Source organism: Talpa europaea (genome assembly GCF_964194135.1).
Source record: "Talpa europaea genome assembly, chromosome: 13".
Taxonomy (NCBI): Eukaryota; Metazoa; Chordata; class Mammalia; order Eulipotyphla; family Talpidae; genus Talpa; species Talpa europaea.
Genome location: NC_140080.1, coordinates 9,007,005 through 9,022,317, shown reverse-complemented (window position 1 = coordinate 9,022,317; position 15,313 = coordinate 9,007,005). Strand labels below are relative to the sequence as shown.

The 15,313-nt window shown below is 35.6% G+C and overlaps 1 protein-coding gene across 1 annotated transcript in view; it reads left to right on the top strand.

Moving 5' to 3' along the window:
- LOC311183247 (bifunctional heparan sulfate N-deacetylase/N-sulfotransferase 4) overlaps positions 1-15,313 on the top strand; it is a gene marked incomplete at both ends in the record, with an annotated part of 190,047 nt that overhangs the window by 73,506 nt on the left and 101,228 nt on the right. Inside the window, 2 exons of the mRNA XM_084252604.1 lie at positions 4,545-4,632; positions 11,185-11,339. Of these exons, the coding sequence (XP_084108730.1) occupies positions 4,545-4,632; positions 11,185-11,339 (243 nt within the window). The remainder of the gene's footprint in view (positions 1-4,544; positions 4,633-11,184; positions 11,340-15,313) is intronic.

Sequence of the window (15,313 nt, the reverse complement as noted above, 5' to 3'; positions counted from 1 at the left end):
GATTCCCAAGCTCCATCCTTTTTTCTTTTTTTTTAAAGATTTATTTATTTATTTATACAAGCACTGGGCACAGTCAAAAGCACGGGAGGGTAAGAGAATTCACCAGAGCCTGAGCGGGGAGCAGAACAGGCAGACTGACGAAATACACCGCTGAGGGGAGCAGCGGGCGGCAGGAGAGGTTTGTGCACCATGTGGGACCCTCACCAGTGGCCGGGGATTGAACCTGCACTGCAGAGGCCGCGGGCAGCTTCACAACCCAGCACTCAACCGCTGCACCACCAGGGAGGCACTCCATCCTATTTTCTGATTCAAAATCCCCAGAGTGGGCCTGGGAAATGTATTTTATAAGCATACTGGAGACTCATTTCATGTTGGTAACTTGGAAACCATTGCTTGGTTTTCTTAAAGAAACTTGTGGGGGTCTATGATGAGATACACCTTCCCAAACCCTATTACAGACCAAGGAAGTCAGTAACTCTTGGTGTGGACCCCAGAATAACAGTTTCAGAAATCTTCTCTAGGAAATTTTGTGAAAACTATTGCTTTCTTCAACATTATGCAGTAGAGCCATATTGAAATTCTGAGGAACTCATTACAAGACCATTAGATGAATGCAAGTAATGTTTATTATAATGAGTTATTGCTTTTTTCCCCATAAGTTATACATTTATTCTCTTTAGTATCTGTTTAAGTTACTGAATAATTTCTTCAGAAACACTGCAAGAGAAAACTTTAAAACTGCTTGTAATTTTTTTCAACACTTATAAATTAGTAAAGAAAAAAACTAAAGTTTGTTTTCCAAACACTGAATATATTTTGTTTTCAAAAGTTAGTGAAATTCCTTCATAAAGGACTCAGAATACATTTTATATCTACAACAGCATACTATTTCCTCTGTCTTACTGTCAATATTTGGATTTTATATGAAATCAAAAGTATTATTTCTAATCCATTGAATAATTTTCCAAAATAAGATTTTGTTGTTTGATTATATTTCACTAAGTCATAATTTTATATTAGTAATTTTTGGTCTGAAATTTCTTCTGATACCTTACATTTTTCTAGTTTAAATCCTTCATTTTTCTATATTCAATATTTAATTTTAATTTTATGGTTACTGTTTCTCTTTTAAATTCATTTTTAACCTTTACCTTTAAAAAATTAGATCAGTGTTGCATATTTTCATTGTTACTAATGGCTCTCTTCCTTATCATTGGAGACTGGAAACTTCCCTGCCTTGAATTTTGAAAACCAAAGAACATTTATTTACACTGAAATAGGAAGGCTGGGAACCTGTTAGAATTTGCTGTTTTATATTCATTTGTTTTGTTTTTACTTATAGAAAATGTCAATTTACTCCCACATTAATCACAACTGCATGTTGGCAGACTGTGACTAGACAACTCTGTCTTTAATCAGTGGAAAACGTCTGTCCTTTTTTTTTTTTTAAGTATTATATACATTTTTTATTTTCTATATTTTTTACACCATTCTTTATTATTTTTTACAATGTGTGCTTTCTCATCTCAGTTATAGTCCCCATGAAATCCCCACCACCCATTCGCCCCTGTTCCATCACCATAGTCCTTTGTGCTCTTCCCACCCCATTTTTGATGATACTCCCTGCCCCCCTGCAAAAAATCTCTGATTTATAATTGCTTATTGATTTTTATTTTCAATTTATTACAGTAACTGTTTTTTTCCCCTGATCCCTTATTTGGATTCTCTCCATTCCTCTTATAAGTGAAACCATCCAGTATTTTTCTTTTTCTTTCTGGCTTGTTTCACTGAGCATGATCTCTTCCAGCTCCATCCATTTCTTCATATAGCTAATCAGCACCTGTGGAGGTGAGTCCATTTGCCCTTGCCTCTGTGAGCTGGTCTTCCCAGGTGTCTACTATATCACATCATAGGGCATCCATGCAATAAATGTGCTGGTGAACTGCTAGATCCTATCTGTGTCATTCTGATATCATTTAATGGTATGGAACATGAATATGTTTATCATCTTATCTTTGATCATTTACTGTTCAAAGTTATTGAAACTAATTCAATTGATGTTGCACCTTCCATGTATACAAAAATAATACGTAGCAACTTGGGATACATAAAAAATGAGTATGATTTGACTGACCTGCAGATGCACATAGACTGGAGGGAGAAATAAAATATTCAGTGATGTGGCAAATTGAGAAATGATGTAAGTCTTAACAAAGGTAACTTAGGACCCTATTCTGGATGATGAGAAAAAGAAAATTTTTGAGGCATCAGGGAAGGCTTTGTGAAAAACAGTAACAGTTGGGCAGAGATTTAAAGAATGGATGAGATTTGGACCTGATTGGAGCAGCTGGTGGCTTTCTAGGTAAAGGCAACAGAGAAAGTTTCAGAGAAATGTAGGGGAGTAGTTCAGAGTACAAAGTGATTTGGGAAGTAGCTTTATTGAAAATGTGGAGGCACTAATGATTATCTATAGTATGAATGGAGTTAAGAATGTGTCCAAATCACAGATAATTGAGAGAACTAAAGGAAGTGAAATGACTGACAGAGGTGAATGGCCCCTTGACTCCAAGGTGAAGTGTGTTTACTGCCTTTGGGATGTTAGCTGACTGCAGAGTGTCAGACATAGCAGAGGAACTGGAAGGTGGGGACACTGTTTTAAAAGCCCAAGAAAAAGACAATGAGGACCTCCAAAAAGGGTGACAAGTTTACTGGGGAAAACAGATTATTTACTTTTTAATAATTTTCCCTTAAAATAGCGTCAAATGTGTAAGCCCACTCCCTGAATCTAAAGTCTCCTGTTTTATCTACCTCACTATGCTGTAGGTGTCTTTTTTTAGTAAATCACAATTTGTAATCACACACTTGTGTGAATATCCATTTGACATCTCTCTCCCTTTCTAAGCAGTAAGGTCCAGGATTGCAGTACTATTACATTTGTTAAACCCAACCATCTCCATCCATAGTAATAATTACTAGATTTAGGAATGAATGTTGGATAAATACATGGAGACTAAAGATTGACTTCAAAAACTCAGGTAGAAAACTGAGTGGATGTAATTGGTGTGAGCAGTACAGGGGAAAGGAGAAATTTTTGAACTGTTTCAAGAAATGAAGATAAGGATTGTACATTGGATAAAATAAGAAAGTCAGAAAAAGAAACTCATTGAAAGATATGCACAATGTATTATTTTGATATTTAATATATTTAATTAATATACTGTATTCCACAGTATTTACCAAAAATCTCAACTAGTTCAATAGATTTGGTTTTTAATTCCACTCTCTATTTAATATTTAATTGGTTTTTTCAAAGAATTTTTTAAAATAGTTAATGAGTCCAATTAATGAATATTCTTTTCTTTTTTTTTAGTTAACTGGCAATATTTTAAAAATATTATCCAAGGTTACACCCAGTAAAACTGTGATCTTTGGTAACAAATGACCGTAACAATCCGTTAACTATTTGGGCATTTTTTTTTTCCTGAATTAAAATAATTTGCAGGAGAGGTCTCTTAATTTGGATGTTATAAATCTCTAGGTCCACACATTTTTGAAGTAAGTGCTCAGCCCACATGGCTATAGCTCAAAACAAACTGTTTAAACCTCTGGCTCTTTATTCACCTTAGCAGATGGATAGCAGTCACCAAATTATTATCCCTTGTTTGAAATGAGTTTCTCATTTCCATCAGAACAAAATAAGTCCCTTTTAAAAAATCCATAAAATTTTATAAAAAGCATTCTGAATCAATAAACAAACTAAAAAGCTAAAGAATATGAGAGTTTTAAATTACCTATGTTGATGTAGGACTAATAGCAGTGGGAGGATATGCTGAAAATATAGAGAACTACCTCTGAGACTTAGATTGTTATCTGTGTGTTCTATCCTGTCTACAAACAAGAGCTTAAAATGGAATAATTCCAAATCAAGAAATTAGGGAAATTTTTGCTACAGTTAGAAAAATTAGCTATATATTTTCTAACTGTTCTTTCCTTATTCACATCTCAAGATTTGAAGTCAGTACCCTATAAAATATACATTGCTATTTAGTTTGTAAAGTAAAACCCCAAACTTTAAACTTAATAAATATGCCTTAAAAAGTATAAGGAAGGTAGCACAATTAAATAGTAAAGTACATCTCAAACAAAAGGCAGTTTCCTATTCTATACCAACACAGGACTTATATATAACCAACAATTCTGAAAAATTTTCCCCAAGGAAAAGAAGTTCAATAATCTGAAATTCATGAAATGTCTCACACAGAAATGAAAAATGACTTCTGTGCTGTGAGTTAGAGAATTGCCTCTCAGTAACTCAGTGTACTTAGGACTTACCTGCTTCATAAATTGGTAAGCTTCTATAAAAATAACAATAGTGATTATAATACCTGAAATATGAAAAGCATATAACATTACCCATCAAAATCTAAAAAAGTAACAAAGCCCATATTATTTTGTTTTACTCTTGCATACACATTTGAAAAAGAGGCAACCCAAAGCTTCATATTTATTTTTCTAAAATCATGTTAATTTCTTATTTATTTCAGGCATTACTAGAGACTCAAAATTTACTGCGCACTCAGGTTGCAAATTTTACCTTCAACCTTGGATTTTCAGGGAAGTTTTACCATACAGGTAAGAAGGACCTTTGTGTTCTCAGGCAGCTACATATAAATAGGAGAAAAGATTTTAATTGTTTCATAAGTAGGAGAAATAGAATATCCATACTGATAATGGGGAAATTTTGGGTACATTATGTGAGTAGCCAAATCCAAAATCAATGAGCTTCTTTACTCTGGCAAATACTGTTAGAATCAAGGGCAAAAGAGGAAGAAAATTTATATTTTCAACTCAATAAAAGAAACCACACCATTATTCTAAGTGTGACTCTGGCCTCTTATTCTGTAAAGTCTAAGTAGAAAGCACAGACATGATGAGAGAGATGATGATGATTATCTAATTATAATAATAATGATAGTGTTTTAAGTTGTTGGATAGTGAGGACGACAGACATTTTGGCACATATCCTTATCTTTGGAAAACATCTACTGACGAGGGGAAATTTTGCAGTCCCACAATGTACTGGACTTTAAGGGTTGTCTTGCTTAATTTGCTCTCCCTTACACAATTTTTTCCCTGAAAATATTATATATAACCTGGCCCAATATGTATCCAAACCATCACAGCTTGGTTTGCATTTCTTTCCATCTTCATCTAGTTACACTTGCATTTCAGCTCAGTCTCAGCTTTCCTCAAATTATCAAAACGTGACTGTTGTTCATGCACTTCTCTGTGTTTTGGTATTTCTCACCTCTTTACACATCTTCACCTGCAGAATTTGACTCTTATTTTCTGAGTATCAGCATTACGATGTCTGGCACTAGGATCGAGAAAATCATGTGCTTAAAAGTGATTGTCCCATAATAATCACAAGAATGGCCAAAAAAATGGTATGTAAGTGCCTGTGTTAAGGCAATACCTACTCTGTGCCCCTGTTCCAGCATCTCCAGTGTAAGATATAATGCTTTGTTTGGGTCTAAGCCCTGTTGTCCCTAGATGGTCACAGTGAACACGTTTCATAGTATTTTCTATGCATGCACAGTTTTATTGACTCATTAAAAAATACCCCATGCAAAAGTAATCTTTAATTATCATAAATGCAGCTTATTTACCCAAAGAGGCCCTTTTAATGTTTACCCAAAGTGGCTCAGCATGGTTTATTAGAATATTGAAGCAACAACAGCTTATTGGTTTTTCCTTAAAGCTTTTTTCCCTCCTGCTTTGAAACATGTAAACCTGTTTAAAGTAATGGAAGAAAAATTAGCATTTGGACCAATTGATAAATGAAATGATTGAATATTTTAAAAGGACATTTTGTAGAAAGAGATTTGGGTCATCATATCTGCACAGGCAAAGCAATCCCAGCTTACAATTCTGAAAATAGACATGTTTTTTTAAATGTTCCTCAAAAAAAAAAAAATCCCTCAAGAAATGAGTTCAGACCTAAGAAGCTCTGACTATGAAGTTGTAAAGCAGATAACTCTCCAGGCTGTATCTACTCATGCAGGCAAAAAAATTATGGGATTATTTGGAGTTCACACACAAACAATACTATTTTGTCTTAAATAGCTTTATAGTGTAAGTAAAGCCATTCTTTTGGCTAAAATATATCTGGATAACTGCCTCAGATTTTATTTGCTTTTCATATTCAGACCTATTAAACCTGCCAGACATTCACTGACTTAATGTATCAGCACCAAGCAGCTTATACCACTTCCCATTTCTTCTTTATAATCCTGAACTTATACCCAATACATATCTAGTAGGAAATGAACCACACACTAGTTTATATCACAGTGTTAGTTCTTAAAGGAAGATACTTCCCCCAAAAGATATATTTTAAATATATCTCTTAAATGGACCTTATTGATGCTTCATTTTGTCACTAACCTAACAAAAATAATAGACCACTTTATTGTGTAGTTATTATAGAGATTAAGCAATACATATAAATTCTGTAAGTCTTAAATGCTTAATTTTCTTCCCATAAATTTGAAACTTTAATTCATTTGCTACTTTATGTGCAGAGTCATTTAACTCCATGTAGAATGTATTTCAAGAGTGTGATCATTTTATACTGAGCATTTATTAACTTACTCAAAGATACTGAAGTTTCTCCAGTGGGGTGTCAAACACTGGCACGAGAAATATCAGGAGCTCATGCGACTTGCCTAGCTAGTCATGTTACTATCTGGAGCTTAAGGTGGACAGAAAAAAAAAAAAAATCACAAATCAGGGAAGAGCTTTCTTTGTGCACTTGGCTGTGATGTGTAACCACGAGGACATGGCCTTGGCGCAAATTCTGTTCTCTCACAGGACGATCTGATTTCCCAACGCATGAGGATGCTGATTGATGAGCCTCATTGTTTTGAAGACATTTAATCACATATGCCCAGAGTAATAATGATAGATTCTGTATTTCTTAGGCTGCTTTGCTTATTGGTATTTCCCATGTATTCTTTCCTGTTCAGTTTCTCTGTCCTTCACATGCAAAAAACAATCTCTCCCCAAAAGAACATATCATTCAGCCTTCCCAAAAAGTCAGTCACTCATGAGTGCCAAATTGAAAGAGGAAGGGCATACTGTTGTTTATTACAAGGAAAAAAATAAAAACATGGAGTTTTCAGGAAAACCTTTTAGTCTGGAAATGTTGAAAGCTTTATTAAAATTGCATCGTGAAAGTTCAATTGAAAGATTGATACATTGCAGCACTAAGATGCCTTATAGTGATGAAAGACTACACATATGATTTTCTGTAGAATATGATTTCTGGTGCCAATCACTGCCATTCCTTTTAATTAATAATAAACTCATTATGACTTAATTACTTCACAAATAATATTTGTATATTGGGTTAATATCTGTCTTTTCCATGGTAGTTCATTTCAGAAAATATAACCCTTCATATAAAATTATTACCTTTCAAACATGAAAGTAAAGTAGTGTTACATTCATTCCTCTTGTTTGTTTTGTCTTTTCTGTATAAACTATTAGTTTATAGACTAGATATTGGAACCACTGCTTTTGGTTCAGTGTAGGCTCTGACATGTCTGTCAGAGCTGTGTGAAAATAAGCAGGTTACTTAAGCTTTCTGTGCCTCACAAATGGGAAAAATGCTAATACTAAGGAAAATAACATACCTCATTTGGAGCAGTGCATAGCATGTTGCAAGTGCTATGTAAGTATTATTATTACCTCACAAGTTGTGTATGAATCAAAGATTATCAAATAAAGTGAAGCATACACAATTCACATGACTTTTCTAACATTGGAGTTACTGGTAGCTTTTAATTGAGTTTATTGCCATATACTTGTGTGTAGTATAGTATTTAAAAATTGTTTATTCTATAACCACCTATATGGAATGCAGCAAATTCAGCGCACAATGAAAATTACCATGAGCTAATATAAGGCAGAAATTTGTACAAAACTTACAATACAGACACTAAAATTTTACATATCTTATTTTAATGTTGTAACTTTGCCTTATGGAATTTAACCTATTGCCCAGATGTTGATAAAATTACTCTTATTTTGGCAGACTTGAAGAATTTTTAGAATACTCTTTTTTCCTAACAGATCCTCCAGAAGTGGTAACAAAGGAATACACTCAAATATTTTATTTCTAAACTAAAGCATTTTTTTATTCTTGGGGAATTGGGAAAAGTAAAATGATATTACTTTAAATAAAAACAAAAAACATTTTTAATTCACAATGATGTCAGTTTAATCAGATAAGGTTGTTAGTGAAATGTCAGCCTGGACGCAGACACTTCAGTGGCCTGTAACTCTTATTAATTGTGGCTATATATGAACCGGAAATTCTATTTTCACATGAAATTTAAGCATGAAGTGGATATAAAAGATAAGGGTTTACAGTAAGGCAAAATTTCAGTATTGTCATTTAGTTGTATTTAAAAACATTGAAATTCTGCTTTTGTCCCTCAGAATAGCTAGTTCATCTCACTTTTCATATAATTCTTTCTAGTATCACAAATTGTCCTTGTGTAACTTTGAATTATAAAGCCTGTAAAATAACGGCAATACTGATGGAAATCAATGCATGAAGTTAAAAAAAAGAAGTTTTAAATTCTCCATTTTGTGGGGAGTGTTTTTATACTAACACAACCTCTGACACTGAAAAGAAAATAAGATTTTATGGTCACTCATGTATCTGTTTATATCAATAATCAGCAAAAAAATTTATTGAGTAATTGACCTCCCTCCTGGTCAAGTATGCATTATGTGCTACCTGCCACTTCCAATAACAATCAGAGGAGTTTAAAGCGAATGGAACTACTTCTCAGGCATTCTATATCCCAAACACAATAAAAGGTTGGGAGAAATATCAATTCACTTATTGCATATGACATCAAGTAACTTTTTCTAATCTATGTCTTAGTCTCCTAAATTATGACCACAAAAACATCTGGTATGTAGCATAAAAACATTTCATGCTTAAAATCCATCTGAGGAAGTGATAAACTTTTCTTCATTTGCATTTCAATATTTGATATTAACAAAAGTCAGTGAGTTGCAAGTCAGTAGTATTAACAATTTTAGCTTGTCAACAAAAATAAACAAAATTCCCTCCATTCATTTTATTCTTAGATCTTTATCACTTCCAAAACTTCTGTTTTTTTTACCCTTTGACTAGTTGTGACTATTATAATAGTAATGGTGCCAAAACTGATTAAAACCAGTGATCCTTTGACTTTCTAAGGACTATATTATTTCTGTAGCTCAGAAACAGTGCACATACGTTAATGCACACAAAGATTGGCATGTACTAGAGCAGACATATGAAGGCTTTAAAATTCACTAACTTTACATATTTTAGACTGAATTAAATTATTTACTAAGTTGCTGCTGGAGGAGTAGCAGGCTATAGTATAGGTTGAAGGGATCCATTCCCTTATATTAAGAAATTAATAATCCTGCCAGCAGTGTATTTTAGAATGTGTAAAAATATATAAATTTTGTAAATTGTAGGTATAAATCACTAGATGTTATTTTTTTCTTTAAAGGAGTTTTAAAGTAATATTTCAAATAGAACAGTTTTCCATAGAAATTTCATACAGATTTTTTTTAAAGATTTATTTATTTATATAAGAACTGGGGCCATAGACTCAGGATGGTGAGAGAATTCACCAGAGGCAGAGAGGGGAGCAGAACAGGCAGACTGACAAATACACTGCTGAGGGGAGCAGCAAGCGAGACAGGAGAGGTCTGCCGCACCATGTGGGTATCTCCCTGGCCAGCTGGGATTGAACCCATGCTGCAGAGGCTGCAGACAAATTCACAGTGCTGTACTCAACCCACTGTACCACCAGGGAGGCCCCAGATATTATTATTATTATTATTATTATTATTATTATTATTATTATTATTATTATTTTAAACATCACTTTGTAATGTATTTTTTAAAGATTTATTTATTTATACAAGAACTGGGGTACAGGCCAGAGGCATGGGAGGGTGAGAGGATTTACCAGAGACAGAGTGGGAGCAGAACAGGCAGAACTCTGCTGAGGGGAGCAGCAGGCGAGGCAGAAGAGGTCTGCAGCACCATGTGGGTATCTCTCTGGCTGGCCGGGACTCAACCCATGCTGCTGAGGCTGTGGACAGAGTCACAGCGCTGTGCTCAACCCGCTGCACCAGCAGGGAGGCCCAAGCCCCAGATATTATTTTTAAGAAGAAAAAATCTTACTATTTATGAAGTGCTTACTATCTGCAAGTCACAATTTTAAGTATTTTAAATAACTGATTTCATTGACTCTCCAAAAAGACCCTATCTCCTAGGTTTTTATATCCCCTTTTAAACTTGGAAAGAGACTCAGCAAAATTAACTTGGCTAGGATTACATAGTCAAGTAAATGGCATATATATGGTTCTGTTTCAGGTATTGGTGGACCCCAAATAGATACCAAAGCAAATAACCATGTGCTTGTTTTAACCACTAACTATCATGGTCAGTGAAATCTTTAATATATGACACAGACGTGGAATATTAAGAGAAGTTCTTTTTTTTTTACATTTACTATGTATCTGCCTAAATAATACAAAATCAAGTAGCCTCCTATGTGGTTAGTAACTCTATATATCATTTGTTTGTACTTTTCACTCTTCTTTAATAAAGGTGTATTCTGTTTGTCATCAGAAAAAAAGTTAACCAACCAGTTAAATTCCAAGATTACTTTTTAGACTTAATGTGCAGGATTACTTTTAGAAGTAAAAAGAATAATCATCTCTTATCAGGATTCCCTTATGTATACAATAAGAGAATTAAAGGTGGAAACTTTTAAAACAAAAAAATAAAATGCATTGCAAGAATTAGGTGTACTTTTGAGTGCCATCATATGCTGACCATTCTAAACAATGATAAAATAAATGTCCCAGGTGCCAATGAAACTCAATCTCCCTGTGATAACCACACCTTCCCCTCTGCATCCCAGCCCCTATTCCCTTTGTCTCTCGTATAATTTAGACTTTGCTCATCTTTTGGTAAAAACAACACACACTTGGATTTATGTATCAATAGTAAGGGAAATAACAAAATCTGAAAAATATAATTTTACAGCCAATAGTACATTTTCACTTAAGCGATGTTTGTCTTGCCTTGTTCAGGAACAGGAGAGGAAGATGAAGGTGATGACCTTTTGCTTCGGTCAGTGGACGAGTTTTGGTGGTTTCCCCACATGTGGAGCCACATGCAGCCCCACCTCTTCCACAATGAGTCCTCTCTGGTGGAGCAGATGATTCTCAACAAGGAATTTGCCCTGGTGAGTCCATTTCATTGCAGTATTTTTCAAGCTATCAACTGTAACAGCAAAATTAACTTGGCTAGGATCACATAGTCAAGTAAATGGCATACATATGGGCTCTCTTTCAGTGTAACATATTAGTGCACCATAATATCAGTTTATTGAGTTGAGCCCTATAGAAGCAGAATTGAACATAAAATATCAGAGCCAGCATAATCTGCAGTAAGAGTACATGTTGTTTTACATTATTTCATTTCAGGAATGTGTATTGTATTGAACCATGATATAATGTGAAATGTATTTCAAAAAGTAAGTCATTGTCAGATAGTTTCCATCTCCTGTTTTATGGAAGGATTATTCTTGCATCTATGAAGAAGAAAAATACTTCTTTGTATTCCATTGTATTCCTGGTGCATTAGAATTGCCCTTTCAAAAGCATTTCTTGCAAGGATGAATGAATGGATGAGTGAATTCAATCATATCAATTACTCTACAGCAGTGTAGCACTGGGAATAGGTTCTGAGAAATGTGTCTCCAGGAGATTTCATCCTTGTGTCAATGATACATAGAGTACGTCTTATTCTCCAGAGTACTTCTTGGTTTCACTGACCTAGCAATTCAGAAGGGTACCTTTGAAGAGGGCTGGATGACTTATTATGCGCCTGTGTTTCTCTGAAGTCACTAGGCAACAAAAATTCTGGGGACACCGCCATGTGATGTAATTCATTGTTAACCAAAACATCATTATGTGGCATGCAGCGGTAAACCCATGTGCATGTATCTTTTTTTCACACAGAAGATTTTCTTTTTTCTTTTTTTTTAAAGATTAATTTATTTATTCCTACAAGAACTGGGGTACAGGCCAGAGGTGTGGGGGTGAGAGGATTCACCAGAGACAGAGTGCGAAGCAGAACAAACTGGTTGACTGAAATACACTGCTAAGGGGAGCAGCAGGCGAGTCAGGAGAGGTCTGACTGCACCATGTGGGTAACTCCCTGGCTGGGGATCGAACTTGTGCTGTAGAGGCTGCAGACTGCTTCATAGTGCTGTGCTTACCCCCTTGCATCACCAGGGAGGTCCCAAAACATAGAAGATTTCAGCTATTAAAGCTGCTAGAGGGGCTTCCTCGTGGCTTAAGGGGTTAAGCACCACACTGTGAAGCAATCTGCAGCCTCTGCAGCAGGAGTTCGATCCCCGGCCAGCCAGAGAGCAACCCAAATGGCGAAACAGACCTCTCCTGTCTTGCCCGCTGTTCCCCTCAGCAATGTATTTCAGTCAATCTGCCTGTTCTTGCTCCCCACTCTGTCTCTGGTAAATCCTCTCACCCCCCACATCTCTGGCCTGTACCCCAGCTCTTATAGGCATAAATAAATAAATCTTTTTTTAAAAAACTGCATCATTTAAAAAAAAAAAAAAAGGTTGGTAAACTCTGTCCCATGGGCTAGATCTGGCATCCTGTTGGCTTTGAATTGCCTCTGATCTAAGGTAGATTTGTTCTTTGGGATTTATTTTAATATTTTAAGTGATTGAAAAACAAAGACATAAAATCCATATTTCAGTGTCCATAAATAAAATGTTTCTGGAACACCATCCTAGCCTCCCTTTTATGTATTGTCTGCTGCTGCTTTCATTCACACTGCCATAGCAGAGTTGGGTAGTTGAAAAGGTTTGTCTGACCCATAAGTTCCATTATATTTACTAGGTGCACCTTTATTGACAAAGTTTATACAATGCTGCTCTACACAGTAAGTCTTATATCCATTTAACAATCTAAAATACCACAGAAATATTTTCCTCAGAAAAATACTGATGGGGCCTCCCTGGTGGCACAGCCAGTTGAGCGCAGCCCTATGAAGCTGCCCGCAGCCTCTGCAGCATGAATTACATTCCCAGCCAGAGAGATACCCACATGGCACAGCAGACCTCTCCTGGCTCTCTGCTGCTCCCCTCAGCATTGTATTATAGTCATCGTGACTGTTCTGTTCCCCACTCTGTCTTTGGTGAATTCTCTCACCCTCCCGTGCCTCTGGCCTCTAACCCAGTTCTTGTATAAATAAAATAAATCTTTAAAAAAAAAAAAAAGGAAAAAAAGAAAAATACTGAGATGCGCATTCTCACATCTCACACCTTCACCCAAAAAGACAGTCACACCCTGGGTCGTGAATCATCCTGGGCCTCACTTAGAACTTCTGTCTTGAAGATTTTATTTAATATAAGTAGTTCACTTATACCATGTGATGGCTGTCATGTTTCAAGGCATCTAAGGAGTCATAGACGTTCTTCTTCAAATTATGCCCCATTGTTATATTAATGGCTCATCCTCTTACTATCTCTACACCCCAATCTGTGGCAGGATCCCTAGAAGCAGGTATGGGCAGGATAAAATGCAGTTAAGACCATAGGCTCAGGCACCAGAATGCCTATATTTCAATTCTGACCTTCCATCAATGGCTGCTTGACCTTGACCAAATATTAATTGGTTTTTCTGTATCTCTATTTCTCTCTCTGTAAGAATGAGAATAATAGTAACAATGACCTCACAGGATCGTTCTGTGGAGACATATAATGTGTTCAGGCAAGGCCTGGCATTCCATAAATACTTAGTAGTCGTTAACCAATTATGATCTTTCTAAATCCAAATGAGTATACAGTTATGTCTTGTTTTTGAAAAGCCAAATGTCTAATAAATTTGGCACTGCCCTATAGCATTGTAAAATTCAGTAAATGTTTCCTTTTCAAAAATAAGACTTACCTTGTATGTACATGTTGAATTTTCTGAGAGCATTTGCCTTGATAATGAACTGTGTTTACCAGTTTGCTTAAACCCTCCTCACTTCATTTCCACCCTGAAGACTTGCTTTTTAGGCATGTAGGTTATATTTCATAATGGTTGATTTCACCTGTTTGTGTAATTTATTTTTTAAAAGCCATGCTAAGAGCACTGGGGAAGACTCCGATGTAATTGCTTTGTAATGAAATGTCGAAAGCTATTTAGAGTCCATTCGGAACAATTGTATTTGTTAAACCAGTTTGGCTAGAAGCTAGACTGAAACCTATAAATATATTTTGAAAAAAAACTATATGTTGCATAATCAAAATTTACAATTAAAATGAAGTCTGTTAAACGCACGTAAATGATATTGTCCTTTTCCTTCTGGAGTTCAGCTAAATAAAATTTCTCGAGACTCTGGGCCTCCCTTGGTGGCTCAGCGGTTGAGTGCTGGGCTGCTAAGCTGCCCACAGTCTCTGCAGCTCCAGTTCGATCCCCAGCCCCCAGTGAGGGTCCCACATGGCCCGCAGACCTCTCCTGCCATGTCCGCTGCTCCCCTCAGCAGTGTATTTCGTCACTTTGCCTGTTCTGTTCCCCACTCTGGCTCTGGTGAATTCTCTCACCCTTCCACGCTTCTGACTGTACCCAGTGCTTGTGTAAATAAATAAATAACTCTTAAAAATAATTTTTTTTTTCTCGAGACTCTTCAAGCAGTAATGTTCAGAACCCTACCTTTCACAGTGAACACACAATATGTGTGTTGTCCAGGAGTCATGAGATGCATTTATTTCTTCTTAAATGAATATCTTTCCATATCCAGATGATACTTCCAGATTATCTGCAGGATTAAAATGGGATAAGAAAACACCGTATAGGTGGAAAACACCATATAAGATATTAGTGGCTCAAATTTTGTGCTGACTGCTAGTAAAAAGTTCTGATAAAGTTGGAAATTCATTTAATGTCTTCATGCCTTGGTTTCCTACCCTGAAATGGTAATGATTCCCCTTTTCATTCTCCAAACTACAAAGCTTTTAGGTAATTAATTTTTATCAGCTCATCTGTCAACCAAAAGCACTGGACCAGATAATGCCAGTGATCAATTCCAATTCTAAAATTCTGTGATCACTCTTAATATCAGTATACAAATTTGGAATTAACAGCTTGAAATATTTATCTAACTGCAACTGAAGCAATTATTGAAAGAGATTTTCAAACTAAA